We start from the raw sequence: 22,891 nt of genomic DNA, 5'->3' as shown, positions 1-22,891 counted from the left end.
CCCTTAAAAAAATAACTTTATTTCGTGTTTAAAAATCTCTATATCAATTTCAAACAAGGTCACAAATATTGTCTTAAGACATATAGGTAATAGTAAAAGATATATAACAACTAGCGCCCAATCGACATTCCAGCCCTTACCAGTTCAGTACTAAACCCATTTTGGAAATATTCAATTAGAAAAAATATAAGTGGTGGTAAGATCCGAAGCGCCGCGAACGCCATCTATAATAAATAGTATGAGTATAAAAAAATAAGTGGTTAGGAGAGATTCGATTATTTTCAAAAAATTAGTAAGGCAAGAAGTGACAACGTCGCCACTAATATAATAAACCATCATCAGCAAGGTCTTGTCTGTCAAATTCTCAACGTTGTGACAGTGAGGGCATAATTTTAAACTAAATAGAAACAACACTTTTGATCACCACCTATAACGCCCTTACAAATTAGAAAAACTGGAAAATCAACAACTTAACCTAAGAAAAACTCCTTTGTGTCAAACACAACAAGCTAGAATATAAAATCATTTTAGGAAATATATTTGTTTAATTTTATATATTATTCTTATATTATTACTTAAAGGTACTAATCGCTGTTGGTGGAACTGAGTTTAAATTGCATTGAGTAAGTTGCGGGAGATAATCAGGGGAAGGTAGGGAAAAAGGATTGTCACCAAATTTTGACCTAACCTCCTCCTCCCTATAGGAAAAATGGGGGTGGGGGTAGGAGGGGGGGAATAACCATAACAACAACACTCTCGAAAAAGAAAACACAACAGAGACAAAAATTAAGGCGCTAAACTTATCTTATTATCACATTGACGTTGCAATTTTTAAAAAAAACACAGTCCGGTTCTGTCACTAACTGTCCCGATTACCTTTAGACTGCCATCGACGCGGCCACGGCAACGGCCAATCAAATTGCCGCGGTACGGGCCCGCCTACGTTGCCCTCGAAATAGAGAAACAACGCGAACCACCAGGTCCGGCTTAGGAGATTGTTCGACGAGAATTGCTACGAAAAGTGTCACTTTAGTGATTAAATTGTTGTGACATATGACAGTGACTTACCTTCAGATTGGCGTTATTGGCTAAGGTGTGGTATATCCAAAATATCCTAGTGGTAACGTAGTAAGCTATGATAACGTCCACGGTATAGTGACCGTGGGACAGTTGAAGCATTATCACCCCAATCACGCCCAACACCCAGTACAACCAATGGACCATTCGCAGCAGGTAAAACTTTTTGGGAGTGTCTGGAAACAAACCGAGTCACACGACTGACAATTTGTGAGGTTAGAGTCTAGTTACATTCGGATATCATGAGGTAACTGAAGACCAAAACGACGGTGTGTCCGCTATAAATGAAATCTCCGCAATACGTGTGCTTGCCATTGACTGAGAGACCAAAACCGCTCATCAAGTGCAGGACACGATTGGCTATCAGACGCGGTGACGTACTGTTTGATTTCGGCGAGCACACGTACGTGTCGCTCGATAACGGCAACACTGTCACGTACATTGTGATCGCCCTGTACATATACAGCAGCGACATGATGAGGAACACTCGTCTAAACACGATAAATCTGAAAATAAATTGCACATTTACTTTTAAAAACGTCACTTTGGCAGACATTTTGAATGAAAACCGCACACGGCCTACTAGAAAAATGAAAGTTTTTAGCGATTGGATATTAATTGTAAACAAAAGAGGCACGTTTCAAATTGGCCAATCAAAGAGTTAGCCTTGGATATATGTCAGTGACCGGTCAGTAGAACAGTGAAATGAGAAAAGTACATAGAGGTGACACGCGATCTTCATTACAACATGAATTGATTATCTTACCGGTGTTTGTGAAAGACCATGGCAATCATACAGGAATTTACACAGAAAATAATGATGTATTCGGAGACGAAGAGGGCCCAATCGTATTCGGGCACGTTGCTAAGAAACACGTCTGGCAGATGTTCGTATTTGCGCCGGTCCGGCACGTTATCGTGCACCAAACTGAGCGACGTCAACGTCAAAATGAAATTGAAGCACATAATCACAAAAGCTGAAACAAACGATTATTATATAAAACATTTTGGACAGCTTCAATGGCGCATTGAAGGTTCTGGACTGCTTTAGAAACATTTTGGGAACTCTTAGACGGTTCTAGAAATTGTCGGATGCTTTTGAACTGTTTTAGAATCATACGGACCATTTTTAGTTGCCAGAAGTCTCTGAAAGCTTTTTGATTCCCAAGAGATTTCTAATAGTGCCAGAAGCCTCTGGCAGCCATTTTTAGTTGTTGCCAGAAGTCTCTGAAACCTTCTTAAGCTTCCCAAGAGACTTGCAAAAGTGCCAGAGGCCCTTAAACCGTCATTAAGTATTACTAAAAGCATCTACAAGTCATTTTTAGTTGCCAGAAGCCTCTGAAACTTTCTTAAGCTTACTAAAACTGTTTTTAATGTGCAAGAGGTCTCTGGCATCCATTTTGGAATTCCAGAAGCTTCTGAAACCTTCTTAAGCTGGTATAGACTGTTTTACAGCAGCCAGATGCCTCTAGAAGCCATTTTTAGTTGCCAGAAGCCTCTGAAACTTTTTTAAGCTTACTAAAACTGTTTTTAACGTGCCAGAGGCCTCTGGCAGCCATTTTTAGATTCCAGAATCCTCTAAAACCTTTTGAAGCTAGTCAGGACAATTTTTAAAGTACCAGAAGCTTCTAGAAGCCATTTTTAGTTGCCAGAAGCTTCTACAACCTTCTTAAGCTTCCCAAGAAACTTTCAAAAGTGCCAGATGCCTCTAAACAGCCATTTTTAGTTGCCAGCAGGGTTTGAAACTTTTTTAAGCTTACTAAAACTGTTTTTAACGTGCCAGAGACCTCTGGCAGCCATTTTGTATTGCCACAAGCCATTTTTAGATTCCAGAAGCCTCTGAAACCTTCTTAAGCTGGTATAGACTGTTTTAAAGCTGCCAGATGGCTCTGGCAGCCATTTTTAGTTTGCCAGAAGCTTCTAAAACCTTCTAAAGCTTCCCAAGAGACGTCTAATAGTGCCAGAGACCTCTAAACCGCCATTTTGTATTACCAGAAGTCATTTTTACTTGCCGGAAGCCTCTAAAACTTATTTTTAATGTACCAGAAGCTTCTAGAAGCCATTTTTAGTTGCCAGAAGCCTCTACAACCTTCATAAGCTTCCCAAGAGACTTTCAAGAATGCCAGAGGCCTCTAAACGGCCATTTTATATTGCCACAAGCCTCTAAAACCTTCTCACGCTTGCAAAAATTGTTTTTAATGTGCCAGAGGCCTCTGGCAGCCATTTTTAGGTTCCAGAAGCCTCCAAACCCTTCTTAAGCTTCCCAAGAGACTTCTAAAAGTGCCAGAGGCCTCTACTCTCTCTCTAGACCGCCATTTTGTTTTTAGACTGTTTTGAAAGCTTCTTTTGCTTCTGTTTTGAAACTTTTTTAGCGCTTCTAGACTAGCTGAAGAACATTAGACTGTTCCATAAGCTTTTGGAAGCTTCTAAACTGTTTTGGAAAGCTTTCAACTTCCGTAGAAACATTTTGGAGTTTCTATACTGTTTTAGAAGCTTTTTGGGCAGTTTAAGAAGCATCTTGAAGGTTCTGGACTGCTTTAGAAGCATTTGGGCTGTTTTGAAAGCTTCTTGACTAGTTAAAGAGCATTTGGAAGCTTCTAGACTCTATTTTTAAAGCTTTTGCAGGTTCAATACTGTTTTGGTGGTTTTTAAATCTTTTTAGACAACTTCAAGGGCCTTTGGAAGGTTTTTGGACAGTTTAGAAAGCATATTGAAAGTTCTGGACTGCCTTAGAGACATTTGGAAACTTTTAAACTACTCTAGATTCATACGGAAGCTTTTAGACTGTTTTGAAACCTTTTGAGAGCTTCTAGACTAGTTGAAGAGCATTAGACTGTTCAAAAAGCTTCTAAACTGTTTTAGAAAGCTTTCAACTTCTGTAGAAGCCTTTTTGGAGTTTCTATACCGTTTTAGAAGCTTTTGAAATCTTTTTGGGCGGTTTAGGAAGCATGTTGAAGGTTCTGGACTGCTTTAGAAGAATTTTGAAATTATTAGACGGTTCTAGAAATTGCTGAAAGCTTTGAAAGCTTCTAGACTAGTTGAAGAGCATTTGGAAGCTTTTAGGCTGTTTCAGGAACATTTGGAAGGAGTCTCCAAATGTCTCTAAAGCAGCCCAAAACCTTCTAAAACAGTATAGAAACTCCAAAATGCTTACTAACAGATGAAAGCCTACTAAAACAGTTTAGAAGCTTCCAAATGATCTTCAACTCGTCTAGAAACTTTCAAAATAGTCTAAAAACATGCAAACTAGTGTAGAACTGTAAAGAATTCTTAAATGTAAGCTGAATTAGTTTAAATACATTCATTTATGTTTTACACTTGCATTAGTAAGGTTTTGACAGTTTTGACAGAGAGTCTAGTCTGTAATTGAAGTATCAATTGTCAGAATCCACTTCGTAGAACTATGAAACTATCTAACTGGAAAAACAGCTGAATCAGTTTAAATTTGTGCTTTACAGTTCTATGAGTACAATTTTGACTGGTTCCAAGACACAATTAACTACTTAGCCTGCCAGTGAAGGATCAAATGTAGTAAAAGTACAATTTTATGCAAAAACTATACAGGTGTGGTAAATCCAAAAGCGACCATAGGAAAACCGTGTAACGGACAGAGAAACGTGGGTAATTGCAAGCGCGGGAGAAAGACAGAAAACGTAAAAAATATCAAGCAGGCCATATTTTTAGTGCGCTGTTGCCAAACGCCGTAAGTAAGTTGGTCGAGGGTATTGAATACTTACGGCGTTTGGCAATAGCGCGCTAAAAATATGGCCTACTTGATATTTTTTTCGTTTTCTGTCTTTCTTGACATGCTTCAATGAGGTAAAAATGATGGAAGGACAGCGAAACCAATTGTACCTAAAAGTGTTTTCCATCGTTCTTGCGGAAACCTGGGTTCCTCCCTGGAAGCAGAAATGTCGATTTTGATATCACCATTACGAATGGATCCTTTGTCCATCGCATCCTCCTCCTCGTCGACGTAATACTCGGAGCCTCGGGGGTCGTTATGCGCCCAATGATCATTGTTCTTGGGGTTGGGTAGCAACGGTTGACGCTGATACAAGTCACCTGGAATTGCCCATTTACTTCAAAACCATACAAATGCACTTTAGTTAACCAACCAATACGGTGCGGTTGGGGTTTGCGCTCCAAACCGACCACAAACTTGCAGAACATGACCGGACTGAACGAAAACCCCACACTTTCACCCTGATTAAAGCAAATTTTCTTTTAATTACCCGCTCTAGAACGTCACGTTACATTTTTCTGCTCGGTTTGTTAGTTGCTGACTACGCAATTATAATACAGTCTTTCAGTAATTATTACAATCCTGTTATCTTAGTTGCGGGTAAATATTGCCACAATGATTTTCAAATATGATCCTACTTTAAAACTCGTTATTTTTGGCCATTTAGGCTCGGTAAGTATGGTCCATTTATTTTCCCGTGGCTGTTACGTCATCATTTGCCTTTCTTGTCTATTACATGCGTTCCGAGCGTGATAGTCCTGGTTTATGGCTGGTAAAGGAAATTATACAAGAAACATTGTAAAAACAAGTGGAGATTAAGATATTCACGACACCACTCTTCAGTGTGACGCACGCACATGAGTTGACAACGTTGCTTGAATACGTCAGCTGTCAACTGTCCGGGGGTCCAGTCAACGCCTACTATATAGGTAATAATTGAATGGCCGCCATTGTTGACCAAATGTAAACAAAGAGACATTTTTTATTTTTGATGTAAATTTTACAATATTTTAAGGAGTATTTTGATTTAACTTGTTTTTAACTGCGATACTACGTGTGAGACTAGATAATGTGTGTGTGTTTCGGTAGTCAGTTTTGAAAATGCCACTTTACAACTATCAAGGGACCCAGTGAAACATTTTGAAGGAACTAGAGTTTGTGGAACAGAAAAGGATGCCTTTTCTAATAGAAAACACTGTCACAATGAAACAGCCCATATATTTACTTACTCCCAAGAAGAGTTTTTACAAGAACACTACAAAAACCAAGTTTATTCAAGCCAGTGGTTCTCGAAGAAACATGGATATAGAGTAAAGGTGTATTTAGCAGAAGCTGACAAGGTGATTTACCTAATACTATAAAAAGGACTCTGGTAGAGGTATTAATAAGCTGCTAATACTAAATAGCTTATGTTTCAGGTACTTTTATTTGCCTAATCTGGAGTTTTCTTATCATGCTTTGAAAGGGTCCAAATGTAAAAAGTCCCATTATCAATTGCTCTAAAAGGCTCTAAACAAAAGGTGTTTGAAGCTATGGTTATAATGGTGTTGTCAAAATCCATATGCAGAGTGTTGAAAAAACAAATTTCTAATAAGTTTCAGGTAATATTAGAAAGATACTTAATACATAAATTTGATCAAATGCCATTATTTTGCAGAATTAGCCCTTATAAATTTTGCCACATCTTCTCTGACTATAAGGCTAGAAACAGATGGTGCTACTGTTAAATACTTTTCCATCAGATAGCAGGTTAAATTACTATTTTAATTGTATTACTTACACATTATGAAATATACAAATAAAATCTTTAAAAAGTACACTAAAGTTTCTTTTTTATCTAAGAAGTCTAGAATTCTCCATAAACAATCATAAAATTAGATAATTTCTTTAACTGAGGTACCTAGGAGGACACATTGCCTTTCCTTTCTTGCAAATTTTATGGAATAATTCTTGAAACGTTGGTATTGGGCTGTTAATGACTCGTTTGAATGCACCTATCTGAGATGTTCTTTCCAGATAATTTAAATTGAATGTGGTTGTTGTTCTCAAGCCAAAGTTTGATTGGAACTTTCCGGCTTTGTTTACCACCAAATGTTGCAAGTTTTCCAGTTTGGTGAAGAAAAATCTTAAATTCTACGAAGGTCTCGCAATAACAACACTAATTAATAAACTTAAACAACCCTAAATTAAGTTTTTATTTCTTCTGTTTGTAGTTTTTGCGGTTTTTCAACTTTTTAAAATTCCTAACCTCAAAATGTTTAGCCGACTGTCAGTTGGGACTATGCTCTATGTTGCCACATCTTCCACGAGCAGATGTGAACCTGGTGCAGTAATAAACGGACCGATGAATTATACAGATTTCTTCTTAGAGATTCTTAGAATGTTTTTTTTCAAAACAATAACGTTTTCTCATTTTCTTATTTATAATTGCTTAATGAAAGATACATATTGTGAGGTTTAAAGAAGGAATTTGTCAATACGGCAACGTCCAAACAGGTGATTAAAAAGATGGATAGTCTAGCTTGTAATAAACGACGTGCGTAAATTTCAATATGGCGGAGCACTTGATGACGTAACCGTCACGGGAAAAAAAATGAACCATACCTGGGGTTTCAAAGACGCAGGACAGGCTTATCAGCAACAGGGTTGCTATTAGGGAACCGTAGAAAAATTCAGACAATTCGCCGCTCATCATACTGAAATATCCCAAAACCACTGTACCGGACATGCATGCATGATGTACAACAAAAACCATTTTATTACAGTTATTACAGTGTAATGAGCTATGATAAGGATCGAAAGCCAGTTATTTTATATTATTAAACCAAAAACCTTAATACTCAAGTGACAGTGTTTGTATACAGAGTGGCCTAATCAAAAATTTTCATACTCTAATACTTGAAAATATCAATAATGGCAGTATCGAGTAATTTGGTGTACACACTCGAGGTATTACAAGGCATTTGAGAGTATTTTGAGGCAAAGTTTAAACTGCGTTTTGAAGGTCACGTGACTGTTTTTGACAGATGTCAACTGGCCTTTACATTCTTTACAATGTTGCAAGCTCAAAAATTAAATTATCAAGTAACTCAACTGTTTTTTTTGAAATGATAAGTGTCTTTATTTGACAAGTGCTAATTTGGTTACTATGACAATTAGAAGATTCGTGCAAACGTCAAAATATAGTCCGTAATTTCGGGCAACCGTATTTTGTTGGTCAGAGCTTGGAAAAACAGTCACCTGACCTTAGAAAATCATCAACATCAACATTTGAATGTATTTCGAGGCAGTTTGAGACATTTTAGGCAGTTTTAAGGCATTATGAGCAATAATAGAAGCATTGTGAGGTATTTTGTCTACAAAAAGACATTTTGGTGTACTAGTGTAATAAAGCTTTTTTTCACTTTGACAGCTGTCACCATACAATTCACCACAAGTAAACCACGTGAGTTTACATAGGCAGTCACCTGACCTACTTTAAGATTACGATTGCTTACTTCCAGCTTCTTTTAAAACAATATTTAGTGTTATATACTGCACACCTTGTAAACTATGGATTGGAAAGAGATTAAGAAGGATCAAACTGGGATTTAGGCAAAAACAAACTGATAAGAAGGGGGCAAACAAACCTTGCGTCATTTTAGGGCCGGCGGACGAATTGGCGGTCGCGTCCTCGTCGTCCAAAGGTGGCAAAAGGGCCGAACGAGGCCCGCCTACGCTATGATGTCCAGGATGCGAATGGCCGTCGGGGGTGGGATGAATACTGCCATAGTCGATGAATTTTGGCTCCAAGACCATTCTGCAAATAAAACAACGTTCACCATTGCGCCCACTCGAGTGTCAAGAAGCTTAACAAAACAATCAGTAAAAACACCTTGAACTTCACATTCTAATCGTTTAGTGATCGGTTTAGTTCGATGACGTGACAATTATTACGACCTTGTGAATGATTCCGAGTGTGTGAAATCAAATCCCAACTGATCAATAAATCAGTCAATTGTTGTTTGTGCAAAGATTATAATGCATTACTCTGGAATAATTCTATAAACACAAACAAAACAACAACATTGATTTTGGAACATCCTGTATAACACTAAAAATAGGTAAAACATCTTCACATTAACATTAGCATTAGTAAATTGGACTTGATAAGCTGTTTGATTTGTAGAACGAGTTGGAAACTCACCAGAAACACTCAAAAATCACATTATTCTGATTTACAATTGGTGTAATTAGCCTAAACAGGATATGTCGGTCCCAGACACAGGCACTACACAAAGAATACTAAACTAGCAAAGTTCTAGCCTAGGCAGGCCGGCGGATAAAACGATTACGTCGAAACCTAAATTACAACACACCATAGTGGAACAAAAACAGAAATAAATGCGATGTTTCTGATGTTTTCACTAACACTGGCTATTAGAAATTAGTGAATCGCCTTGACCATTGAAGTCCAAACTTTAATTAACCACTTAAATAACCCTTAGTTTGCTGAGAAGTGAAACGTATTTTGGGGGACCAAACAATGAATCGTCTACAGTCTAGACGGTTGGCCCAAATCCAGACACTGTCCTGGATTATAAATCATTAACACCTACAGTACTATTTTTGTTCAAATCTAATTTTGGTCGATTTTAGGTTAAAACAAATATACAGTAAGGAACCAAATATTTCTCCAAGATCCACTTCCAGCAGGACAAACCAACAAAATTGAATTACCAAATACTGTGACATCACAATGACAGTTAGAGCTCTGTCAAAATACATCACCCTGACTTTTGATCCCTAATGTGTAATATTATTGGCACTTTTTAGGTCTGAATACAAAAAAATAGAGACTGGTGAGGAGTTGTCAAGAATTGAACCTTAAAACAAGTCCAGTTAATAAAACACAGTTATGTGTTTAGATAGTAATTTAGTTAAACTAATTGGTATTTTAACCTTCACTCACCTTTCCACAAGCCCTAGCTTGTCATAGTTGTTTCTGGTCAAGCCCTACACCAGTAACAGCTGTTCTGTTCAATTTGATGCTGAGAAAAGTGGAAATTTTGTTGTGGATTTGAGTCAACACAAGTTCACACTTTTTTTGGTTTCAATTCAGCCTCGAAACCCGAAATCAAGACTAATTTACGTGGACGACCAAAGCCCCACCACTTTTGATCTCACACTGACACACTTACAGATTAAACCACCTTGTTGGCCGGACCCAGTCAGTTTAGTGCTAATTTAACGCGTTTTGGGACAAGTTAATAAGGCCAGAAAACCAGAAAAAACTAAACAAAAAAGAAAATTAAAACACCTTGTTTTGATACTTTGACGTGTAATTTTCATTTCTCTTCTCTTTTAATTTGCGCAAAAAAAGAAGAAGTGACCGCTGACTGGTCAAGCCAGCGTCAGGCAACCAGTTATACACCTAAACGTATTGTTGACAACTTACTCTCCATCAACATCAGTCTCAGCGATTGTTTCTTTATTGTTGTTTTCCTCCGGGACGTCGTCGATATACTCCAACCCCTCCAAATTGAGTTTGTAACGTTTGCTCTCTAACCGTCCATTTAGGTTAAGTTTTTTCGGGACACTCGCGGCCATTTATTCACTCTGTTCTTGCATTTTTGTTTTCAAACCACCCCGGTAGGTCTGAGATAACAACCCTCGTGGAACGATAAACAATGTCACAGCTACCAGGGCGGTGCAACTAATATTCAACAGCACTGTATTAACAAACCGATTCACTTATAAAGGTTAAATTGTTAAAAGCTATTTTTAATCAGGCGTAGTTCACTTAAGGCGACCTTCGAGTCCGCGCAACAATAACACTTTTACAGGTCGCGCCAAAAACCGATTGTTGATGATTTTTCTCCGAAAAAACTGCACTTTCTAAACCGTGGCGCTGTGTAGGCGCCTGTTGAACCAAATATGAATCACACACACACACCAGAAATCCGTTTTTAAGTGATAGATGAGGTAACTTTACCGCGAAATGTTGTTTTATCCGCGATCGGTCACTGAATGTGTGTGTGTATAGAAAATAAGTCGCCGGAGGATTTGTAACGGCCACACCGAGAGGCTGAATTCACTTTCAAATTGCTTGCACCGTCGAGAAATTACCTTATCCAACCAGATGGATGCGGTTAACCCAGATTAAACTAAACCGTACAAAAACCCTTGTATAGTGGTCGTCCGCCATTATGTTTTACTATGTCAAGGCCAGCTTTGACCAAACTTTTGACAAGTGACAATGGGTTGGTTCACCTGACGTCAGCGGCTTAAAGATTAAGTAAGCGGTCTTATTTAGTTTGTTATGATTGCTTACTTAGCTTCTAAGCCGCTATCATTTTGAAAATCAGCCATCTTGAAAAAATACTTCTTTTCTCGTCATTAGTTATTTATAAACTTGTGAATAATTAACACTTTATCAAACTGAAAATCCTAAAACAATGACTAATTTGTTGTTAAACATTAAAAAAATCCTTGATGAGTAATGCAATTTGTATAGTCATTAAATAGACCAGAATGTAGTGTGACTGCACGACCTCCATCAGATTTGGCATAATTAAACTTAACTGATACACACGCGTCACTAATCAACCGCGGAGCAGTTAAATCACTGTTTGCACATTACAATGTTGTCATCTCAATTGATGTAAGTAAACCCATTTAGTTGCCAACACCCTGTATAGTAAGAAAATCAGTTTCCTGTCAAAACAACGTTAACGACAAAATGTAAATATTGGAAATATTTTTCATGCGTTGGTGTTACCGACGTAAATCCCTAATCTAAACATAATATCCGTATACAGGTGGCCTTAATGGACAATGTTGCCACAGTTCATTCACAAAAATGTTCAAACACACCAACGTCCAGTTAACGCTAAAACGAAAAGAAGCAAAAATAGACCTTAATAATACAAGCAAGTAGTATATTTAATGGGGAATTTGATGTAAAAGAGAGTTAAAAATAACTTTTATCATTCCCAGACTACCAAGCTGATTAAAAACGAATAAAACATCCAATTCAACATAAACCAGACTTATATTGCTTTGGACGTTAAATAAAATCTTACCCCATTAACTGTGCTTTTTCTTCCATCCTACACTAAAATGCACTCACTTTCCAGAAACAACACAGTTAAATCAACATTCTAGAAAGCCCCCGAGTAAACACTTAGCAGTGATAACCCGTACATATAAACATAATAATTACTCACTGTAGGTGATGAACTTTAACTAGACCACCATTGCTGTGGTGTTTGGGGTTTCCCCCCTCGATTCGAATGTGTCCGTGCGGAGGGACACGGTCACAGTCCGATATCACACTATCACTAAACGTCCGTCTCATCATCACCGCACTTTGGTACTAAACCAAAACCCAAATACCAAAAATCTTATCTCAACAGTTCAAGTATCGATAATCACTGACACCTGTTTACTCACACACCTTTTACGTACAGGGTGGACTAAACTTACCTAATCAAAGCTCGTCGCCACTTCTCTCCAGTTTCCACCACCACGAGCTGCAGTTTCATTATCCACTTCAAAATGTCCACATTTCACTGGAAAACTAAAAAGGCAACGCTGTGTTATTTTATGCTTGTGCTTTAGGGGCAACAATCAATCGATTAGTCGGCAATTTAATGTCATTTTTTGGGGTTAATGTCCATGGCATTTACGCCAGGCTTGACGTCACCACTTAATGGGGGAGACCCATTTTTTAACCTTTGCTCTACCAAGTCTTGTCGTTATGGTGAAGGAAATGACAGGTCAATTGGTTAATAACATGCAACCAGCAACATTCAGTGAGTAATAAGCATGTAGTGACGTCACTCCTGAAGACAACCTTCAGATGAAAAAACCCTTATTTTAAAAGGAAAAACCACAAGCATAAAACAACCCCCTAGAAAGAGAGATTCTCTCACCCTGTATACACTCACTCACACACACACTAACTGGAAACACTGGCAGTGTATAGGAAATGGGATGCAGCGTGCGGAGCTACATGTACGTTTCAGGTTTTAATGGAAACCGGATTTCAAGGGGATGATTTCCCGGTCAAAGCGCATGATCTCGTTCATTGAAATAGTCCCGACAAGGCGGGGGGGTGGTCCGTGGGCGGTTAATACGGGGGCGAGTTAATTAGTCATTTATCAATATCTCTGTTGTACACCATACCATCAGACATTTCCTTACTATTGTAATTAAACGGTGCCAAATGCACGTATAGTACTCACTCTGCTTGTTCCTATTCAAAAACAATGTGAATAGTACCATCAATGGTCCAGTTGTGGAAGGTTTTACACACACACACACACACACAAACAACAACAAACTAGATTTGAAACATTGAGGTTATGTTTTCGTGTTTGGGGGAGCTTGGCGGGCAACTTGACCAATAACAGAGAGGCAGTCACGTGATAAATGTCAATGAAAACGACCAGGGTGTTGCCAACTCGTGTGATTTATAAATTGTATGTGGCGTTTGTGTAAATTAATTACACCGATTATAATTTTCAGTTAATTTATATTGAAAAATATGCGGTTTTATTAAATACCAACTAGAATTTGGGAATTGTTTAATGAAGTGGTACTTAACCTTCTGAATGCTGTGGCAACACTGAAATTATCAAAATGCCGAAATGAAAAAAGCCTCTTTCACAATAAACCCTTAAATATAAAGGTAAGTAAATAAGATAATTATAGTGAAACATACCCATTTTTTCACGATTAAATGCTGCTTTTCCTGACAGATTCAAATTAATCATAACTTTTGTACGTAACCTTGAAAAAATTAACTGAAACTTTATGTTCCCGTCTATTGTAAATAAGGCTTTACATGGACATAACCTTTAAACCTTTTCCCTGTTCCAGGTTTCAGTAAAAAGACGTATTTTGGACTAGAGAGGTTTTTTTAGGTACTTGAGTACAAACATGAGGAGCTACAGAGGCCATTTACCAAATATACCGCCAAAATTTACCAAATGGCGGCCAAAATACGCCCAAAATGAACAAACATCCCTGTACAGTAAAGTAATAATCATTAAACTATCAATTCTGAACCCACATCCCACATGCCAGTCAGGTACACACTTTTGATATATTGGAAAATGTAGAGGAGAACAATGAATCTATTTTTAGGTTATGTATGGTAGTTTAGGGTGGTAATTACCCCATCCATTGAAAGTTCAGCCCTACACTTTGGGGCCACAAAATCAAATTAAGAGGTGAGTGTTTTAGACTTAAAATTACTTGATGAGATTTTTATTGAGTATTAAACAATTTAAGTAACATATAAAATATCACAGTTGAGCATACATGAGTTCTTCGAGGAAGTTGGTCCTCAAAATGGCCTCCCTTAACTTCCTGTCGAAATCAGACTTTTTCTTCTCCATTTCCGCCCTGCTTTTGATTTTCTTCACTCGTTCTTTTTCGCTTAAAAATTTCTCCTTCTTCCTTTTAAAGTCGGCGAGCATACTCTTCCCCGGGGCGTATCCGGTCTCGTGTTGTTTGTGCTCGTGCTTTCCCACTTTTCTCACTAACTTTTTGTCCACGGTGGTCACCATTTTCACTGTACAATTCTGGTCGGTACACACCCATACACGTTTACCGTCGGCGGTAATGTAGTGATGACGGTACTGGAACCCGTCAACTTTCAGAATCTCCATTTGAAAACAACAAACTAAACGGCAGGCAGAGGTTACACCATTTTGGCGTTATAGAACTTGAGTACTGCCAAAGTGAGTCATTATAGGAGGCGAAACGAACAAACCCAGCAGGTTCTAATCTTTTCAAAACCCCGATAAGATATTCAATACAGTTGAGATTGTTTTGCAAAACATTTGTTTACAATTATTATTGATAATGTTTTTGCGAAGCCCTTTGAAAGTATACTTTGATCGGTAAGGATTTAACACTGAATTGATGTAATGGAATAAGATAAGTAGTTTAAAAGTTGGCCACTAGAGGGGCGTTGCTCGTTTTTGACACAAAATTGACAAACTCACCGATTATCCGGACATTTTCGAATCTTTAGGTCGTCGACAAACTTGAAATTATGCTGCGGCAGGGACAGGACGATGAAACGTTCGGACGCGTCCGTTGTCCATGGCAGGCCGCACCTTTCCCTGTCCAAACGGACGCTCGAGTACGGTGGCAGACTACAGGAACTGGCGCCCGATTCTTCGTCACCCTCGTAACCACTTAAAACCCCAAAAATACGTGTTACAACCTCTTAAGTTGTCTATTTTACATTTATACAAACTCAGTTCAGTTATTCCTTTTTCCACCAACAGTTATCACATGACTGTCCTAATCGTACACAATGAGGTGTCACGTGTGACAAATGTCAAATTTAAATCTAGCTAGCTAGGGATAATCAATATATAAACACATTTAAGTGTGAATGTTTAGTTAAGCAAGTGGTTCTATTTGACAGTCACGCACAGACAAGTGACAAGACATTTTAATAAGGTTGGGTTTACACTGTTTTCAACCCTCAGTGGTGTAAATAAAATCAATTTCACACTTGTGTTTGTTAATCCGTTTAACTAATTCAGGTCACTCAAATCAATTGCTCACTTTTTTGTGGGTTATTAAATATTATTATAGTTTTTATTGATTTTTAGACGGGTCGAGTCGATTTGCACGAAACCCCATTTGCACACACAGAACATATTTTATTATTAACAATCCTCGCATTAGAATAATCAATAAGCTTCGTGCAAGATTCGCCTTGAACTAGAATAAGGGGCATCCGTACTGTTCAACTGACAAAAATCTGAAAGTGTCACGCCTATATTTAGCTCTGCCATTAAATTAGAGGGGCCAACCCTGGGACACGCCTTTCCAAGACTCTGAAATCAGTGTCGTTCACCTATTTTGGCGTGTTTTTTGCCTTCGAATCGTAATTTACTGGCTTTTCTGATTGAAATCGATTTAAACTGGAAAGTTTGCGTGTCTATTGCCGAAAGAAAGGTGATCGATTCGGTCGGTGTACGAAACCTGAATTATTAATGAGTGAACGGAGGCTTCCTCTTTTTTTTTATGGAAAAAGCTTCAAAGGTAACCAGGTTAAAAGGGGGTCACGTGGATGTTTAGAAAGCCCCTTACTTATTGAAATATTTAAAAAATTCAAATCCTTCATCACTGTGTAAGTGTAGCAATGATAAGGATGAAAGTGACAGTTGGTCAAAAGACAAGTTTCTGATTGACCAAACCAACCAACCAGTCACAATCTAGAGACTTCTTACCATTTAGTTTGTATTATTAAATTCCCTGACTTTGAAGTGCAAATAAGATACACAAAAGCTAAAATAACTTTTGCCCTTAAAGCTTTTTTATCCATTTCTATGGGGTTTTAGGGGTGCATTAAGTAAACCTTGTTTGCAGTGTGTTATTTTACAAAAGTGAACAAGCCAAAACTAAGTGCAACAAACAGAATTAAAGCGGTTTTCTTTTGGTTAATTACTGTGTCATCGTAGAAGAGCGTATCACCTTCCGTCGTCGTCTTCGCAGTACGTAAACCGGTTGTGGAGCGTGTTAACCGCGACTCTAAACACCTGGGGGACTTCTTCGATGAGCCGGACGACGGCGACGTCCTCGTCGCGACGCTTGCGTCCTAGCTCTGGAAACAAAAAAGTGGGACGCAAACAGGTGGTGAATGATTGTGTAAGTTTTTTTTTAGTTTACAGGGTTGTATTGTAAAATAGTCCGGGGTTCGTTTATTCTTGAATTTACAATGTAGGGCCCCGGACTATATTGCATGCAGGACTGTTCCAGTTTCAAATGTGACGATAACGTCCTTGGCGTGTTAATAAACTAATTCAGGAACGCACCCTCTTCAAAATAGTTTGTTTTTGTTGATGATTTAACACAGTGATCAATGTATAAGGGATAATTGGATTGTGGGGGGCTCTTACCTTAGGCCTTGATTGTAAATATAAATGTTTGATGGGTTTGCATGACTTTGAAATCCATCAATGTCACCTTTCTAGGTTATCAGAAGCGAAACGTCAGTAAACGGCACGTGATTGGTCAAAAATCGCAGCAGCCTGATTGGTCAAAAATAACATTCAGCTTTTAGGCTGCTGCGATTTTTGACCAATGGCATTGCATTACCAGCAAGTATACGACACATTACATTTGCTATCCTTACAGCGTGAATTAAAACAATTCTTTTTATACATTATCGATTATATTTGATAGGTAAGTAAGTAATTTTTCTTTTTTCAACCTGTAAAAATCTAAATATACTATAGTATAAAGCGTATCACAGAATTAGGATTGTTTCAAGGTTTGACTTATTCGAAGCACTTAATGTAAAACATATTCGGTAGAAAATTGCACTAAATATACGGGGTTAGTACTATTCTATGTCCTAAATCAAAAAAAACATCAAAAATTAAGGTCCCAGTCAGAATTTTCGTCCGGAGGAATGTCACTGTCTTTGGCGAAACAATCAAAGTTGCTCGTGTCAGTAGGGCTGCGCACTGGCTGTTGAATTGGTGACGGCAGACTTCTGCCCACCAAGCCGTCCCAATCGAAACTTTGGAACCACCTAAAAAACGAGGTTAGGCTGTACCGCATCAAAATCTGACAGTGACAGTACTTGTGTTTTTTAATGTCGGTAATTCCTCCTCTCTGGTACCCTAGACGTTCCGAAGGCAAGTCTCTGCACAGCTTCTTGATTAAACTTTGGGCCGATCTGCCCACGTTATGTTTGGCAAAATCGATCATATCGATACCTTTCAATATTAGATTGTAGGTTTTCATTGGGTCGGCAGCCGTAAACGGTGGACTGAAAACGGAATAAGATCACACCAAAATCAAAAACAAAAAGTTAAACTTACTTTCCAGTCAAAAGTTCAAACATTAGAATCCCCAAAGCCCAATAGTCCACGGCCCTGTCGTGCCCTTTGTTCAGAATCGTTTCGGGGGCCACGTACTCGGGGGTGCCGCAAAACGTCCACGTTTTACTGCTGTATCCCATTTTCTTTGAAAATCCAAAATCGACCAGTTTTACATAACCTGAAAATGTCAAAAAGTGAATGGCGTACTAGAGAGGGGTGCGTTCGGTATGTAATGTCGGTGAAGCTGTCATTTGTCAGATTCACTTCAGACTTTTTAATTTTGTTTTTAATGTATTTGTTTGAATTGCAAGCATTTAATTCGAAATACACCGAATATTTAAAAATAACCCGCCTGAGAAAAGTAATTGTCACTGTCATCAATGTCAAAAACAAACCCTTGCAGATGTCATTGTCAAGTTAGGTTAGGTTAGGTGAAAAAATCCCAGCAGTGAGTATCCAGCATATTTGCTTAAATTGAGCGTACCTTGACTGTCTAATAGGAGATTCTCTGGTTTCAGGTCTCTATAAATGATCCCCCGTCCGTGTAGATACTCAAAAGCTTCCACCACACACCCAGTAATAAATCTACAGGTGTGCTCGTCGAAACAGCCCCGATCCCTGAGGATGGTCCAAACCTCTCCGCCTAGACAAGCCTCCAACAGCATATAAACATACTTTGAGTCTTTGTAAGTACGGTACAGTCTGAAACATGTTTAATTTAGTGGCCGTTATAACTGATGACGCTTTGCATGCTGACCTGCATATAAAAGGGCTTCGACATCCCAGCATAATGTTTTTCTCGCTGTAGATGTGCTCTTGCTGTTGCGTTTCAACAATATGCTGTTTTTTCAGGCATTTAAGGGCAAAGGTTAAGGTGGTGTCTCTGGTGTATTGCACCAGCTCGACTCGGCCAAACCCGCCGATTCCTAAAGTCGCTATGACGTCCAGGTCGTTTAACTTGATGTAATCGTATTCTGCAAAACTTTCATATACTCGAGCTGTTTTAGTGGTTAAGTGAACAAACCTTGCTGTTCTGTCAGAGCAGGTCTGTTCATTCTCTCCTCGTCTCCGTAGTCCTTCTCTTTGATTTCGCTTAAGCTGCCCAGTAACTGATTGAAAGAGTCCCGATCCAGAGTCAAACATTCCACACCAGGATGCATAGCAATCACGGAGGCGGTACGACAGTCCTCCTTCAGGAGGGCCTGCTCTCCGAAATAGTCACCACGGCCCAAAGTACGAATTTCGTCTTCTTCTAGGTGACCTGGTGGTCTTTGGGTCACTTTGACGCTACCACTGCTGATGATAAAGAATGTGTCACCGCTGGCATCTTGCCGGATTATGTAGGCACCGGCCGGGTAGAATTCCTGTAAACGTTTCAGTATCAGGGCCACATTTTTGATGAAACAGTGACAGATGTCAGAAAACATTTTCCAACCGCCACCAAGTTGTCATACTGCTGTCATACGTCTCTTTTTGACGTCACGATGACGTAGTTTAGCAAAATTACGTCATTGTGACGTCAAAAACACTCTGCTTGCTCTATTGAGCTTGCGGCCACTGAAAGCAACTTACGACTTCCAAAACGTCAGCAATTTTGCTGAGAACATCCTCGGACAAGTTGGCCAACAACGGGACCGATTTGAGAAAATTGAGGTTGTCTTGCAAACGTTGCAATCCTGTTCGTTTCATAATTTGTTGGAACACTTTTCGATCCAGTCGCCATACTTTTGAGTCGGTCACGGCTGAAAAAGTTATTTTTAAATAGGAACTAGTTTTGCTTAACTTAGTTTAAGTCAGTTATTCGACATTTTAGGTAATACAGGGTGGTCAAAAGAGGATTTCAAGGGCTACAAATTGGTATATTGAACCACCCTGTAACTGCCATAATAACAGAGTTATGGACTGTCAAAGTGAAAACTGTCAAATTCAAACTTTACAGCAAACAACAGTTTTAACAGTAAATAACTCAGTTAATCAACGTTTTAGGTAAAAACGCTATACAAGGTGGTTAAAAGAGGATTTCAGGGGCTACAAATTGGTATATTGAACCACCCTGTACCTGCCATAATAACAGGGTTATGGACTGTCAAATTCAAACTTAGTGAAATTTTTGTTTCAGACGAATTTCAACCAAACTGACCTCTGATCGATGCCGTCCTAGTGCAATTGTACAAAATGGCTAGTTCACCGAAAGCTTTCCCAGGTCCCATATAACCTAAAACCTTCTCGTCCTGAAGCACCTCCAGATCACCTTCGGCAGACACAAACAGGTGCACACCAGCATGTCCTTGCCGTACTATATAAGTACCGGCCGGATACTCTCTGGGTTCCATCGCGTCCACGATTTCCCTGATTTGCGACGTGTCCAGGTTCTTCAGAAACGCATTGTCCATAACGGCATCCTTAATCAGCTGTTTTGACCTGTATCAACAATGTTTAATTGGATGACAAGGTGATGGTTAACGTATAAACAAACCGGAAGTCTTTTTCGTATTTGTTGATTGTAATGTCGCTGGTTTGTAGCAGTTTCTCGCTGGATTCAGCCGAAACGCCGTGTTTCTTGTGGTGGGCTGTAGGCGTAGGACCGATTGGCTGCAGTCTGTTGGCCATGGCGTGCTGTTCTTGGATGCTGCTCAACAGATCGTCACGGACTTGCCACGAGGCTGTTTGGTGCAACACACTCTATGAAAGAAGGTAAAAAACTTTTTATCGCATTCACTTCGGTTTAATTTCCTGCTAATTCAGCGGGTTTCAATGCAAGTTTATTATTGAAAGCCCGGCTAGGCGGAAAGTGACATTTCCTTCCTTTGTCGAGGACTCCATTATATGGAAAACCCAACTTAATTAAATGATACAATTCATGTCAAACTTTTGCGCTTACCTTCAATTTGTGAACTTCACGTTGCAACTTGAGAACTTCGTTCTCTTTCCCACTGAGTAGATTCTTCATTTCGTGCAATTCTATTTGGGCCGCAGTGTACTTCATCTCCAGCTCCGTAAAGTCTTTCTTCAATCTGGCCACGACCACTTTCAAGTGTTCGTAATCTTCCACGCACACATTCGACATCTTTTTGTTGTTCAGTTTAGGGACGAGGGTGTTCGAATTTTTCCGGATTTGACCGATGTGCTCCTCCAAAGAGGCGCGGGAGCTTCTGCGGAAATTCAAACCATTGCCCATCGGTCCGAACAAACCAAATTCCTTGAAGAATTTCTCGGCTTCCGCCTTGTTGCGTTGATCTTTGTTGTCTTTTTCGTAGGCCAGAGCTGTCGCCTTATGGTAGTCCAGTTTGTGCTTGATTTCTGGGTAAAGGTGTGCGGGGAGGGTGTGGTTCTGGTAGTCCTCCTGGGACACCTCCACCGGGATTGGAAAGGTTATTTCCGGATGGTTGAGAAAAACGTTGGCTTTGATTAGTGTTGAAGGTGATGTACTGCTAGGACTTTTGGATTTCAGGCATAAATTGGGTTCTTTATCGGTAACGTCTGAGATTTCTGGAAAATTTAGCATTAAAAATTTTCTTTGCTACAAATATTAACTTCATTACAATAACAATTTGTTTCAAAGGAGTCCAATTCAATTTGGGTTGAAACTTACCAATTTCCGGACTGGACGATTTTTTCCGAGTGCCAGCACCAGGTACCTGTACAGGGTGAGACCTAGACGAAGCGCCACCGCCGACTGGTTGCTCCTCTTCATACTTGCACCGGCACTTGGCGAAAAAACTGCCGCACTGATGATGGCTTTTGTTTGAATTCAAATCGGCCGCATCGGGAGGATACTGTTTTGGTTGTTGCACCGCTTCGTCTGGTGATTCTTTGCGCGCATGGACCAACATGGAAAGTTCTCTCGTCGGATACGGCGTCTTCATACTGAACGCCGACTCCTGGAGGACCATCTTATTTATCTGGACGTCCGAATTTGCCATCTGGAATATTCCAGTTTTTTTGCCTAAAAATAAGGGACAAATTATTTTTGGAACGCCTTATCAGGACGGTATTTAAGTCTTTATGTATGTCGCGTCTAGGAAAGTTGATTTATCATTTTCACACCACTAACACTGTCACTGTCATATGTCGGGAACAAATCAATGAAACCAACCTTAACGTACCCGGATGGTTGTAAGTTTCCTTTCATCTTGCACTTAATTAGCAAATCTAATCTCTGGAATACATTTGAGCACTCAAGCCACTCCAACTCTGTGCATTATTGCCATCGATAAAATCTGGATTGAAAGTAATCAAAAAATTCCAGTTTTCCTATACGTTCAATGTTTTCTCAGCCATTTTATGTAAATACGGGAGTTATTTTAGTTTAGGAGATCGAAAAGTCAAAGTTTTTCACCGATAACCTTACACGTTCAACGCAACAATGGAGGTGGATACGACAAAAGCAAATATTGAAATTTGTCGATTATCTCGTGTAACACGACAATGGTTTCAAAACTAGAATTTCCATTAAAATGCACAGAACTTGCAGTAAATATTTGCCGCGCAATGTTCTTAGTTTATGGCACGCTCTAATCTATAAATAATTGCGGTTTATCAATAGAAAACAAGCCAAATTCTCAGATCTCGGATTAGGAAGCGATTTACCGTCAACATTGCTTGGTTTTTCCCAGTACAAACATCACCTTAATGTCTTTTATACCATTTTGCTTTTGTTTACATGTAGGCGTGTGGTAGTACCGTAAAAAAATTAGATCCGGTACCCGTTTTGCTGACAAACTAAATTATGATTTATTAGCAGCAGACTGCAAATATTTAAGCAAGACAATTTACGTACATTATTTCAGATAGTACATAATGTAGTAAATATGTATATAGTGTCAGTTGGCAATAAGGTTATTTTACAGGGTAAATTCACCTCTTTTAGGTGTTTTCAGGGTGAATTTCAATTTGTACTTCACCAGACTGGATTATCTCTGTTTGGTTAAAGTAATTTTTAAGCTTAGAGTGAATATAGAGCTTGACTCACCTTCAGTGCATGTAAAACTGCCCTCCGTCACTTAAAACACATAATCATCACAATTACACTAGTTTGGCTCGTGGCTGCATAAAATGTAAATAGTCGAGCTATTCTGCCACACTGTCGACCTTGCTCACTCTTCTCTGCTCATTATGCTACTTCATTATCGCCCCGTAATCTTATCAACTATTGTTTTAGAGACGTACGTGCTACTTTAGCTCGGATAATCGCACTACTATAATAAATTAGCTAGTATCAGGCACC

General features: G+C 39.0%; 2 protein-coding genes and 4 long non-coding RNA genes across 13 annotated transcripts; 4 read left to right on the top strand and 2 right to left on the bottom strand.

Annotated features, from left to right (window-relative positions):
* LOC145737380 (phosphatidylcholine:ceramide cholinephosphotransferase 2-like) lies at positions 1-16,424 on the bottom strand. 8 transcript variants are annotated; one of them, XM_081992043.1, is made up of 9 exons: positions 16,284-16,424; positions 14,821-15,015; positions 8,452-8,621; positions 4,933-5,142; positions 1,844-2,054; positions 1,309-1,583; positions 1,069-1,253; positions 877-1,012; positions 1-224 (listed from the first exon to the last, which is right to left on the bottom strand). In XM_081992043.1, exons 1-9 carry the CDS (start codon positions 16,289-16,291, stop codon positions 172-174), a joined length of 1,443 nt encoding a protein of 480 aa, XP_081848169.1. In that variant the 5' UTR covers positions 16,292-16,424; the 3' UTR covers positions 1-171. The 8 variants fall into 8 exon arrangements, with proteins under 8 accessions (XP_081848169.1, XP_081848175.1, XP_081848172.1 ...); XM_081992049.1 differs by lacking the exons at positions 14,821-15,015; positions 16,284-16,424 and adding an exon at positions 13,051-13,192; XM_081992046.1 differs by lacking the exons at positions 14,821-15,015; positions 16,284-16,424 and adding an exon at positions 12,290-12,389.
* On the top strand, positions 5,640-6,638 carry LOC145737398 (uncharacterized). The gene is made up of 4 exons (XR_014180363.1): positions 5,640-5,751; positions 5,946-6,162; positions 6,241-6,423; positions 6,480-6,638. It is a non-coding gene; the product is annotated as an uncharacterized LOC145737398 (long non-coding RNA).
* Positions 8,621-9,728, top strand: LOC145737400 (uncharacterized). The gene is made up of 2 exons (XR_014180365.1): positions 8,621-8,925; positions 8,991-9,728. It is a non-coding gene; the product is annotated as an uncharacterized LOC145737400 (long non-coding RNA).
* LOC145737399 (uncharacterized) lies at positions 13,331-14,988 on the top strand. Its single transcript, XR_014180364.1, has 4 exons — positions 13,331-13,496; positions 13,688-13,898; positions 13,955-14,040; positions 14,850-14,988. It is a non-coding gene; the product is annotated as an uncharacterized LOC145737399 (long non-coding RNA).
* Positions 16,346-17,028, top strand: LOC145737397 (uncharacterized). The gene is made up of 3 exons (XR_014180362.1): positions 16,346-16,483; positions 16,560-16,748; positions 16,810-17,028. It is a non-coding gene; the product is annotated as an uncharacterized LOC145737397 (long non-coding RNA).
* On the bottom strand, positions 16,988-22,871 carry LOC145737372 (cGMP-dependent protein kinase, isozyme 1-like). Its single transcript, XM_081992026.1, has 12 exons — positions 22,637-22,871; positions 21,257-21,610; positions 20,546-21,153; positions 20,141-20,346; positions 19,805-20,085; positions 19,237-19,406; positions 18,689-19,028; positions 18,422-18,638; positions 18,149-18,366; positions 17,665-17,842; positions 17,424-17,612; positions 16,988-17,372 (listed from the first exon to the last, which is right to left on the bottom strand). The coding sequence occupies exons 2-12, from the start codon at positions 21,585-21,587 to the stop codon at positions 17,210-17,212; spliced, it is 2,901 nt and encodes a 966-aa protein (XP_081848152.1). The 5' UTR covers positions 21,588-21,610; positions 22,637-22,871; the 3' UTR covers positions 16,988-17,209.
* Between the last annotated feature and the right edge of the window lie 20 nt (positions 22,872-22,891).

Source organism: Ips typographus, linkage group LG13 (genome assembly GCF_016097725.1).
Source record: "Ips typographus isolate SLU linkage group LG13, UJ_Ityp_2.0, whole genome shotgun sequence".
Classification (NCBI taxonomy): domain Eukaryota; kingdom Metazoa; phylum Arthropoda; class Insecta; order Coleoptera; family Curculionidae; genus Ips; species Ips typographus.
The sequence above is the reverse complement of the archived record's forward strand: the minus strand, read 5'-3'. Positions and strand labels throughout refer to the sequence as shown.